This window comes from Natrix helvetica, assembly GCF_964273705.1.
Source record: "Natrix helvetica genome assembly, chromosome: 6".
Taxonomy (NCBI): Eukaryota; Metazoa; Chordata; class Lepidosauria; order Squamata; family Natricidae; genus Natrix; species Natrix helvetica.
This window is the reverse complement of record NC_138553.1, coordinates 74,698,162-74,710,952: the sequence shown is the minus strand read 5'-3', so window position 1 is coordinate 74,710,952 and position 12,791 is coordinate 74,698,162. Positions and strand designations below refer to the sequence as shown.

The 12,791-nt window shown below is 39.9% G+C and overlaps 1 protein-coding gene across 1 annotated transcript in view; it reads left to right on the top strand.

Moving 5' to 3' along the window:
* PHF21B (PHD finger protein 21B) overlaps positions 1-12,791 on the top strand; it is a gene marked incomplete at its 5' end in the record, with an annotated part of 175,974 nt that overhangs the window by 60,226 nt on the left and 102,957 nt on the right. The window contains one exon of the mRNA XM_081957118.1: positions 4,106-4,180. Coding sequence (XP_081813244.1) covers positions 4,106-4,180 — 75 coding nt within the window. The remainder of the gene's footprint in view (positions 1-4,105; positions 4,181-12,791) is intronic.

The window sequence follows — 12,791 nt, the reverse complement described above, 5'->3', positions numbered from 1 at the left end:
GATGGCTCCTAGGGTGAGCCGAAAGACAGAAAAGGGAAGCAGTATGCTCCCTCCCATATTTGGGCATACCAGGGGTTGTGACACAATACATATTTATGTATGTGTGTGTGTGTGTGTGTGTGTGTATTTGTGTTACAACCTCTGGTATGCCCAAATATGGGAGGGAGCTCACTACTCCCCCTTTCTGTCCTTCGGCTCATTACAGAAAATCATCCAGGCAGAAAACCATATTTTTATTTTTAATGTTGCCTTTTTATATTTGTGTTGTATTTGTGCTGATAAATAAATAAAGTCTCCCTTTATTTATTTATCAGCACAAATACAACACACACACACAAACATATATATGTTCAAATCCCAGTAAGGGTATGACTAGCTGATGAGAGCTAATTAGCTCAAAATAGATCTATACTAGTCTCCCTGTGGTTTTGTTGTATTCGGGTCTTTTCCCGTGTAAGGTTGAGATTGTCTTTGCAACGTTTCGGCAGGATCTCACCTGCCATCTTCAAGCGTGGGCTTAAATATATATATATATATATATATATATATATATATATATATATATATATATATATATATATATATATATATATATATATATATATATATATATATATATATATATATATATATATATATATATATATATATATATATATATATATATATATATATATATATATATATATATATATATATATATATATATATATTCATTTGTAGACAAGATTAGGAAGTTTAAAAAAAGCACCCTGGAAGAAGTCAATGGGAAAATATTTCTTTGTTGCTGCCAAGAAAAAATACCTGACCATGTCCATGAAATCAGCAGGAGTCCAGGTTTTACCTATGGCTTACTAAGAAGTTATTCCTAAGTTAAAAACAAACAGCTATTAATAAATATGGGTCCCTGGAAGCAAAAGCCAGACCTTCTATGGGGAAGGGTATAATTATTTCTTGCTGAAATCCATTATCGGCAATCCTCATTGCACCTGTACTAATAATGGCATAGTTAGCTTACACAGTTAAAAAAAAGGCATTTAAAAAAGTATATGTTTATGCAATTAAAAATCCGTGTTGCTGACATAGTGCTGAAAAATCCCCACTGCTTAGCACTAGGTGAGATTTTTTGCTGCCATCAACACAAATACTTTTCAATTTTGCAAATTAAGAATTGCATACTGAACGGGTAAAAAGGAACAGACAGTACAATCAATATTCATTGCTCTTTTTGAAAAATAAAACATCTACAGTTTTCAAAGGAAGGGTGTCTAATGCACATTGCATTTTATTTTTTAAAAAAATGTTTAGCAGCCGCTATAGAGTATTTTACTGTAGTGGCTTATCTTTTTGACCAGCGGTGGGTTTCACTTATTTTTACCACTGGTTCGCCGCGCGCGTGTACCTTCTGGGCATGCGCCCAGCCTTCCATGCAATACGCTTTACTCATGCACATGTCTTCTATGCATGCGCCTGGCCTCAAAAACATGGCTAAATAGGAGGGCATAGAGCTGAGGTGAGTGGGCAGGGGCGGGTCTACCCACAATCTCCGCTATCAGTTCGCCTGAACTGGTCCTAACCGGCTGAAGACTACCTCTGTTTTTGACAGCATTCCAACAACCTCCACTTCAAATCCAGAACAGCTTTTATGATAAAAACCAAACTCAATATGATCATGTTGAAAGCATGTAAAAATGCAAGTAGAAAAATAGGAACCACCTTTCGCATTTAGTCATGCCAGCCACATGACCACAGAAGCGTCTTTGGACAGCGCTGGCTCTTCGGTTTTGAAACAGAGATGAGCACCGCCCCCTAGAGTCGGGAATGACTAGCACATATGTGCGAAGGGAACCTTTATCTTTACCTTACTGTTAAACAGCACCATTATCTTGCTCTGGACCTTGTGTTAGTTCTGGAGATGAAGACATATAGATTGAACGAAAACAAAAAGCAAGGGAGGAGAAATTCATGTCTTTGTCAACTGAAAGTAGTGCATTGTTGACTGATTTCAAGGAGCTATGTTGATTTCTTGGGCAAGATTATGCTCTTTATGTTGGCATCTGGAGTTGGGTCATGTCTTTGTGATTTTATGAAATTGGGCTAGTGTGATGTCTATCTTTAGAAGCATTGTCTGGCTGAGAAGTTGAAATTCTGCTAGGAAAACCTTAGCTGCCAGTTACTTTCCACAAAATCAGGAGTCTCCTCAGTGTCTGTCAAAAAAAAAGTCATTATGGTGCATTCAAAGGTCTTCCTTGGCTGTCACAACCCTAGACAAGAGCTTGTAAGGTGACTGTGATTTTGAACTGAAACTATTGTTGTTGTTAGTTGCAAAGTCATGTCCGACCCATCGGAAAATGTTCCTCCAGGGCTTCCTGTCCTCTATCATCCTCTAGAGTCCATTGAAGCTCACGCCGACTGCTTCGGTGACTCCATCCAGCCACCTCATTCTCTGTCATCCTCTTCTTCTTTTGCCCTCCATCTTTCCCAGCATGAGGCTCTTCTCCAGGGAGCCTTTCCTTCTCATTAGGTGGCCAAAGGATTTGAGTTTCATCTTCAGGATCTGGCCTTCTAAAGAGCAGTCAGGGTTGATCTCCTCTAGGACTGACCGGTTTGATCTCCTTGCAGTCCAAGGGACTCGCAGGAGTCTTCTCCAGCACCATAGTTCAAAGGCCTCCATTCTTTTTATTAGAGAAAATTATTTATTAGAGAAAATACTATTATTAGAGAAAAGAAAAACCAATTCAAGTTCCACCCCCCCCCCTTTTTTTTTTTGCCAAAGCTGAAAGCACAAGCATTCCGATTCCATATATGGACATTTCCACCACGAAGCCTTTATGAAGTTCAGTGGTAAGTGAAGGATTTCTGCTTCAAAGAGAAATTATGTCTCTTCTCTCTATGAAAGGAATGGGGTTCTTTTATTTCCTACCAGCCTTCCCCTTTGAGTGGAATACTTTAATGTTAATGTAATTAAGGGCATTGCTTTGCCTATGTTCATTATGGAAATCCTGCTGGCTGACTGTGTGGATCTAAGTTTCCTTTAGCTTTTTCTCCTTTTAACTTCAAACCTGAAACAGGGTGTTGTAAATGCTGCTAAACAGGCACACTTTTTCTAGAATTATGCAAAGAGAAAAAACAGGTTGGCACATCCCTTCTTCTCAAATTTCATTCCGCTGTATCTTTTCTCCGAAGACCTGATTCCTCCGACAGTCCAGTCCATTTCTTGAAGAACCGTTGGAAGAAATGCCCACCTGGGTTCAGTTCCAAGTGGGGGGGAAAAGACACGGGAAACATGGAGGCTGTTTGAAAAGATGGTTTAATGGTGAACAGGATCACATGGCTTGGAACTCCTGGGTGAAAAAAGGGAAGAGATGCTGAGAGTCCCTGGGTTTTATGCCCTCTCTGGGCTTTGAACCTCCTGGGGCATAGGAAGAGTATCCTTATAGGCTGCTGTCAGAGGTCATAGCTAGCTTCGTAGGTTGTCTGTGTGCTACGTTTGATTGAAACTTGGTGGGTGGTGCAATGAAGGGCAGTGAAATGGCTCTGCCTGAAGGAGGTGGATCTTTGTTATGTAGAATAGACTGGCTCAGGGCTTAATGGCCCATTGACAAAGGTGGTGGTGGGGGGCTATTAAGAGGGAGTCTGTTTCCTGCCTTAAAATGTTTCTCCATTTCTCATCCAGGGAAATATAATATTCTCCCTTTTTAATATTTCCTAGGATATTTCATTCTTCTAGGAGAGGGGTGGGTGCAAACGTCCTGCAGAATGAAATTGCCCAAATAAACTAAGAAAGAAAAGCTCCTCCCGCCCCACCCTGTCCACAGCCTCCCAATTTTTTTTCTGATCTTTTATCCTCTCTCTGTTTCCCTTTTGGACTCCCCTCCTGGAGGATAATAACCTGGGACAGAGCCGGCGAAGGGAACAGCTGGCAAGTTGCACAAAGGGTGGTCGGGTGGGGGGGGGCACTGAGGGAGCTGTTGGCCCCCTCCCTGCATGGAAGCTTGCAAAGGGGTTTGCAAAGCGCAGATGGACGTCCTTTTCCCAATTGCCACAGGCAGATGCAGTTGTAAAAGTAGCAGATTTACAGGGGAGGGTGGTTTGCTCTTTACAGGATGTGGCTGTAAAGAAACTGCCATGTCTGATCCAGCAACAGCCCTTGCAAGTAGCCCGCTCCCCTTCCCTAAAGGTTAACCTTCCCCCATATGTGCTAGTCGTTCCCAACTCTAGGGTGTGTGTGTGCTTATCTCTGTTTCTTTCTTTCTTTTTAAATAATTTTCATTGAATGTTTCAATCTTTAAAAACAGAAAGAAAAGCAACACAAAAGCAAACAAAACACAAAACATACATAACAATATAAAGTAATTATACAGCCTTCTATCAGCTTTCCTGTTTAGCTTTTATAATTCTCCATTCTGCATTGCCTTCCTATTGCTTTAACCTTGTCCTATAATATAACAACAGGAGTGCTAACACTTATAATAATATTGATTATTTACCTCACCATATATTTGCATTCTCTATTTTCTGTTTTGCCTTCTGTTTTCTAGCCATTTATAAATTTTATTCCATATTTTATAAAAATCCGATTCTTCTCTTTCTTTTAGTTCTATTGTCATTTTGTCCATCTCTGCACATTCGAGTACTTTGCTAATTATTATTTCATCTGCGGGTATATTGATTTTTTTCCCAGTTTTGTGCGAAAGCAATCCTGGTTGCAGTGAGTATGTGTATGATTATGTATTGAGATTATCCATTTTTTGGTCTAGTAGTCATAATAAGAATGCTTCTGATTTCAGTTCTATTTTTCGCTCTGTAATTTCTTCCAACCATTTCCGAATTTTGCACCAGTATTTCCTTGTGATGGGGTACGCCCGCCACCTATGGTAAAAAGTTCCAGGCTTGTGGCTACATCTCCAACATTTGGGGGATAAATTTGGGTACATTTTGGCCAATCTCACTGGAGGCAAATGCCATCTATAAAGCATTTTATAGAGGTTTTCTATGTAAGCTATTGCTGTTGTAAATTTTCAATTTCTTTCTCATAATTTATCCCATTGTTCTAACTCTATATTATGGCCAAAATTTCTTCCCCAGCCAATCATTGTCTCCTTTACCGTCTCTTCCTCCATTTTATATCTTAAAAGAAAATTATACTTATATCTGTTTCAAAGCCGAATAGCCAGCGCTGTCCGAAGACGTCTCCATGGTCATGTGGCTGGCATGACTAAACGTCAAAGGCGCACAGAACGCTGTTACCTTCCCACCAAAGTGGTCCCTGTTTTTCTACTTGCACTTTTTACGTGCTTTCAAACTGCTAGGTTGGCAGAAGCTGGGACAAGTAACAGGAGCTCACTCCGTTACGCGACGCTAGGGATTTGAACCATTGAACTGCTGACCTTTCTGATCAACAAGCTCAGTTTCTTAGCTACTGAGCCACCACATCCCCTTCCCTAAAGAGCTAGTTATAGAGACTTCTTAGTGCTGAATGCTCACCTTTGCAAAGGAAGGGGTCATGATAGACTCCTCTGAAATATTATGCATCTTTTTTTTCCTTGCAATAATTCTGATAGAAATGGTACTAAGCTGGAAAGTTAGCTTGGCAGTTTTCCCCAGTCTGATGATGTGCTGGGTTAAATTTCCATTATCTTCAATCAGCATTGCTCCCCTTCCCTCTACACACCTGTACCCTTCCTTGCTGCTTATTATTTCTGGGACCGATGTTTTCATCGTTATACAGATTAACAGAGTTGGAAGGGACCGTGTAGGTCATCTAGTCCAACCCTCCCTCCGTCGCCCCAGCAGACCTTACAACATTTCTGACAAATGGCAGTCCAATCTCTTCTTGAAAGCCTCCAGTGATGACAACATCCGAAGGCACCTCCTGTTCCAACTGTTGATTGTTCTCACTGTCAGAAAATTTCTCCTCATTTCCAGGTTGAATCTCTCCTTTCTGATCTTTAATCTTACTGCTCTGCCTTTGGGAGGCCTTTTTTGCTAGAATTGTTTTCAAATGTTTTAGTTTGATTAATGAAATATCTAAAAACAACAACAAAAGCAAAAAGGAAGAAAAGGAATGGATTACATACATACAGAAAATAAGCTTTACCCTAGAGTAAAAGTTTAAAAAAAGACGAATCAACCACAAAAAGAGGAAAAGACATAGGGAGAAGCATTCTAATAGTCTATCCCTTGTTTTCTTTTTTCCTCATTTCCCCAGGTGCTAATTAAGGAGCTATTAAAATGTAATTATTATAATATATATTAGCATAAACTTTCTAAATTAACATTACCTCTTTCTTTAAAAAAATATGGTGTGCTTTGGAACATCTCCTGTATGATTTATTGCTCAAATCTATTTGGATTTTTTAAATAATGTTTTAAGTTTCTTTTTCTCTTCAAAAAACATATTATAAGTGTCTTAGTTAGCCATGTTGTGTGATGTATTATGTCAGAATATTCATGAACTGGAATAGGACATAGCAAGAGGCCAGCCATTGGGGACTGGCTGGAATAGGACATGGTAAGCCAATGGGAACTATTTGGTGACTGAGAGCCATGCTAGATGGCTCGGAGCCTGGGCGTGGCTTACCTATGTAGCTCTGAGTCTGTGCAAGAGAACTAATCTAGTCTGAGGTCTGCTCTCTCCTCTCTACCACATTGGAAGAATCTGCCGTTGGTATTGTACATTTATTCATGTGTTATTATGTATATAAAGAAGTTAAGGAATCCTGCTGAATCAGTTATCTGTGTGTGCTTTCTGGATTTGAATTTTGCAACGACCTGTGACATGTTATATATAAGGGAGTTGGTTAGACTTCTGCTGTGTACGCATGCTATCAATTTCTGCAGTTTTAGTTCCCTAATCCAATATTAACATCAAGCGTTATCTTTTCCAAGACTGTACAGTTCATACTTCAATGATTGATGAACCCTGTTGCCAAAAAGATTACAAAATTATCCATTCCATACTCTTTTTAAGAATTGGCCAGATGCAGTATTTACTTCTGGGAACCAAGAAAAAAAATGTTTTTTAAATGCTTGCTATCTCTTTTATGAAACAGGTGAAAACCAATAAAACTGATGCTCAGTGCATGTTCCTGTTTTATAACCACAAAGAAAGAATATTTCCATGGAGAAGGAAAGAGAAGTTGAATGGAATTTAAACTGCAATGTACATCGAGTGGCATCAATCAGACATACATAAACTATTATCCATCCAAAGGAACCAGTGGAGTATATATAAAAATCCAAGGGTGCTGTCAGCAGACAATGAACTTGTAAACAGAATGTTTTCTTTTAAAGTCCCTTTTCTTGCATTCACAGATATGATAAAATGTTGAAAAAGAAGAAAAGCCTCAATAGTAGAGATCACTCTTTAGATGGAAAATACAGGTAGATCTCAACTTACAACAGTCTGTTTAGTGACCATTTAAAGTTAGAGCAGCACTGTAAAGAGGACTTATGACCGTTTTTCACAGTTACGACCTTTGTAGTATCCCCATGATCATGTGATCAAAATTCAGACGCTTGGCAATTGGTTCATATTTATGACTCTTGCTGTTTCCTCGGCTTATGGGATCATCACCTTTTTGTGACCTGATAAGCAAAGTCAATGGGGAAGCCAGAGTCACTTAACAACCGAATTACTTAACTTATCAACTGCAGTGATTCACTTAACAACTGTGGCAAGAAAGGGCAAAACTCACTTAACAAATGTCTCAGTTAACGACGAAAAATTTCGGGCTCAAATAAATGTTTAAAAACATGTCTAGGAAATGTTGGAAATCTAATCGAAAGACGGGCACATTTGATCATATGTGGTGGACTTGTACTAAAACAAAAGGATTTTGGGCAAAGATACACAGGTGGCTAGAAAAGATGAAAAGGAAACATGTAGATTTTAAACCTGAACTGTTTTGATTAGGTCTATTATCAGAAAAATGTGATAAGAAACGTTATGTATTTAATATTACACGTCGTAACAGCAGCGAGGATCATATTCGCACAACTTTGGAAAATCGACGAAACACCACGAGATGAAGAGATAATTAAGAAGATACTAAACTGTGCAGAAATGGATAGATTGAGATTGAAAATCAAGCAGAAGGATGAATCAGAATACTATCATATATGGAATCTATTTTACCAGTGGTTGAAAATAAAGGGGTGGACATTAAGAATATATTCAGTATAGTTAAGCAAATTAAATACCCAGACAACACAATGTTTATTAAGCACTAAGAAATGTAATTAATAAAAAATCAATAATTTTTTTAAAGAAGAAATTTCGGGATCAATTCTGGTTGTAGATTGAGGACTACCTATACTGCTGATTTCAGCCAGAAGATATATCTGAAGCAGTGGTGGGTTCCAGCCGGTACGGCCTGGTACGGCCATACTGGTAGTAGCCAGGAGCAGCGGCCACCATACCAATACAGTGGTTTGTTTGGCTCACTCACCCGCCCGCGTTCCATACCTGTTTTTAAAGCAACTGACCAATTGTGCACGCGCACACAGTGTGCAGCGCCTGTGTGACCTCTGACAAGCAGCTGGGTGTCGCAGGGGCATTGGAGTGCACATGCTTGTGCAACGTGCATGCACGACCGGACTCCCGGCCCCGTACACAGCGTACCGGTAGCGACGAGGAGAGGACTGCACCACTGATCTGACGTGTTATAGAACTGAGCTGATTCTGTTTGACCAGATGAACTCTTGGTCTCTCCTTAGGATTTGGTATCAAGATGATGGCCATGATAGAATGATCCACCTGTTTCTTATGGCATTGCGACAGAGCTAAGGAATAGATGGCACTTGAGTCGTACCTTCATGTCAGTGGTGGGATTCAGCCAGTTCGCACCACTTCGGGAGAACTGGTTGTTAACTTTCTGAGCAGTTTGGTGAACTGGTTGTTGGAAGAAATCATTAAGGCAGAGAACCGGTTGTTAAATTATTTGAATCCCACCACTGCTTCATGTCCATCTGGACTTTTGGTGGACATCCTTGGTTCTGCCTCCAAAACATAATATATACTGACAATATCCTTTTGTTCCAGCTCCTTCTGGAAGCAGGTCTGCATGGTAGCTAATCAGCTGTGACTTGGGGGCCTGCACTCTGGTTGTCATCCTTCCTATTAATGCACCCTCCAAAAGTTTATTACCATCTTTATGTGCCACTGCGCATGGCTGGCAGAATTTATTTAAGTTAGGGACGGCTACTTAACAATGCATTCCATCTTAATAATTCATCCAGGAGACTATTATACAAGGCTGAATATATAACTTATAGCAAAGCCCTTACATTGAAGGGTGGTATATTTTGCTAATCTGATTGTACAATACTGGCTGTGTTCCGAAGAAGAAAAATGACAAGGCCATCGGACGTTGATCCTCTCTCCCATACCGGTCATGCAGTTGTTTTAAAATAGGCTTTGAACATCAGCAGCTACTGGAAAATGAATCTCTCCCTGAAAGTCCTATCATTTATTAGGAGAGGAGAGGAGAGAATAATAGTAGAATAGAATGGCATGGCATGACATAGCACAGAATAGAATAAGAATTTAGATTAGAATATTGAATAGAATAGAATAAGAATTTAGATTAGAGAATAGAATTTAGATGAGAATATTGAATAGAATAGAATAAGAATTTAGATTAGAGAATAGAATAAGAATTTAGATGAGAATATTGAATAGAATAGAATAAAAATTTAGATTAGAGAATAGAATAAGAATTTAGATTAGAGAGTAGAGTAGAGTAGAGTAGAGTAGAATAGAATAGAATAGAATTCTTTATTGGCCAAATGTGATTAGACACACAAATAATTTGTCTCCGGTGCACAAACTCAAGGTGTACATACATATAAAGAGCAAGTAATAGATCGTAGGTTATAATCATAGTTACAATCATTAATCATAAGTTACAAAACTATTGATAAGTCATAAGAACCAAACAGAAGAAGACAGTAGGAAAGATGAGAAAAGGTGAGAAAAGAGACAGTCCTATGGGAATTAAGTGTTCAGCAGAATGATGGCATCCGGGGTGGGGTGGGGGGAAAACTATTTTTATGACTGATTGTTTGGGCATGCAGTGCTCTATAGCAGCATCCTGAGGGGAAAAATTGAAACAGATTATGTCCAGGGTGTGAAGGTTCTGTAGATATTTTCTCAGCCCTCTTTTTGACTCGTGCAGTGTGCAGATCCTCAATGGAAGGCAGGCTGGTTGTGACTGATTTTTTTCTGGAGTCCTAGCTATCTACTGGAATCTGTACCTGTTCGGTTGCTGTGTCAAACCGGATAGCTATTGAGGCATAATAACTTTTATTATTTATGTTGTTTGGGTGCATGCCTAAAATCACGCCAGAGTTTCAGTGTACCATACATTTCATTTCAAGTGGACTTCCTGTATTAGTAAACGAAGTGGAAGAACCTTCCCAGGAAATCAGATGTTTTTCTTTCATAGCCATCCTCATCATCCTTCCTGTGTTAGATAACAAGATTGATGAGATTGACAGCCTCTGAATCTACCTGGTTATATTCCCCCTTTAGATTAGGGTGGATGCTTGGTTAAGTCCATGCGGTGGAGGGACTGTTTCAGTTCCATTGCTTCGGCCAGCTACAGCATTCATTGCAGGAATAGGTCTCTATGACAAGCCAGAGTGACACCACAGACACTAGGATGTTATAGTGCAAGTAATTGCATGATGTCATGATGAATATGGCATCGCTTATCCCGTTTGCTTCCCTCTATCTCAGGGGTGTCAAACTCAATTTCATCGAGGGCCGCATCAGGGCTGTTGTTGACCTTGGAGGGCTGGGGGGGGGGGCAAGGCCGACTGGGTGGCGTGGCTGACTGGGTGGGCATGGCCAGCTTGACATCACTCCCCAAACTCCTGGCATGTTCCCTCTTCGCACTGGGTAGACCGGGCCGAAGCTGCATTAGGTAGACTAGGCCGAAGCCACATTGGGTAGACTGGGCCAAAGTGACACAGACTCTTACATTTTCCAGGATGACCCCACGGTCCAAATTTGACCACATCGCGGCCTGGATGTGGCCCACAGGCCTTGAGTTTGACACCCATGCTGTATGTGAATTTCCAGAATTCCTCAGCCAGTATGGTCATTGCAGTGAATTCTGTGGGCATCTGGGTTGGGAATGTTTGCTTTGAGGTATTCTCTGATTTTTTAATCTACAAGTGAGATATACATTTTCAATTTTTTGCAGGTAATTGGAGTGTCTTTGATACCAAATATAATAAAATTCAGAATTTTCGTGCCTCTGGAAATATTGTAGTGTAATACTAATATTCAGTGTACGTGCTCTCTCTATTTGCATAATACAATGATAAATATTCATTGAGATGAGTGCATTGACATTTATTTCTACTCTGATGATTTTATCATTCTGTTAATTTGTTGCTATTATATCATAGATTACTGAAGTCTGTCAGTGGCTTACAATAAAACACGTTATTAAAAAACAGCCTAGGACAACAATGCCCCATCAAAGAGCTTAAACTCAGTAGGGAGTAGATACCAAAGAATTACTAGATGGCACAGACAAGATGTGACCCCAAGTCCTCGCATGGCAGGCTATTGCAACTGTAATCAGTGTGTCAAATCAGAAGGAAATTGGCAAAAATTTCTATTTCTGTGCTATATATAAAGACAGACTCAAATAAAACTGTGGGGTCTCCATAGTTCAATCCTAAGGTAGAAGTATTCTCTTCAGTCTGTATCAAGCAAATCTCTATCATCATTATAAATAGATATAGAGACCACCTTAGAATTTGCCCACAGGTCGTACGGGTCAAAGTAGCACCCCACATCATTGGGCTAAGGTATAACCCCTTGTTAACATCACTTTGAAATGGGTGAGAATAGTATGCTTCTAAAATTATCTAACCTCAGAAGGCTAAAGACTGGCCTACAAATGTGCACCTCTGAAAGACCCAATATAAAGATCTAATTATTGCCTGCTCAGCTAGGTGGAAAAAACTAGCTAGCGCTGGTTGATTCTGAAAGCAGGATCAAACCTGAGTTGTACTTTACGTGTGAAGCAGGCCGACAAACCATAACTGTAGGGTAGAATGGGAAATCTAGCACCACGGATAATCACTGACAAACTATTGCCCGAAAATCTATGTGACTGGATCCATGAAATCCCTAAGAGTCAAACTTGAATTAAGGTCTTAAAGAAAGAGGGACACTGTGGCTCAGTGGCTCAGACGCTGAGCTTGTCGATCAGAAAGGTCAGCAGTTTGGTGGTTCAAATCCCTAGCGCCACCTAACGGAGTGAGCTCCCGTTACTTGTCCCAGCTTCTGCCAACCTAGCAGTTTGAAAGCATGTAAAAAATGCAAGTAGGAACCACTTTGGTGGGAAGGTAACAGCAATCACATGACCATGGAGATGTCTTCGGATAGCGCTGGCTCTTGGGCTTTGAAATGGAGATGAGCACCATCCCCTAGAGTCGGGAATAACTAGCACATATGTGAGAGGAGAACCTTTACCTTTACCTTTAAAGAAAGAGCTGTCCTCTAAGAAACATTTTTAATTACAGGTAATCCTTGTTTAATGACTGGCCACTTGGTAAGAGTTTGAAATTACAACAAATGTACCCTGAGTTACTTACTACCTATTTTTGAAGCTAGGGTGGCTGCACATGCTACTGTAGTGTAGGCCTGTGATTGCATTTTGGGCACTTAGCAATCTCATTTGCAGCATCCTGTGGTTGCGTGACCACAATTTTCGATCTTTTCAGTGTTTTCAATGCCCATTGGTGAAAATGTGTTCATTTAACAA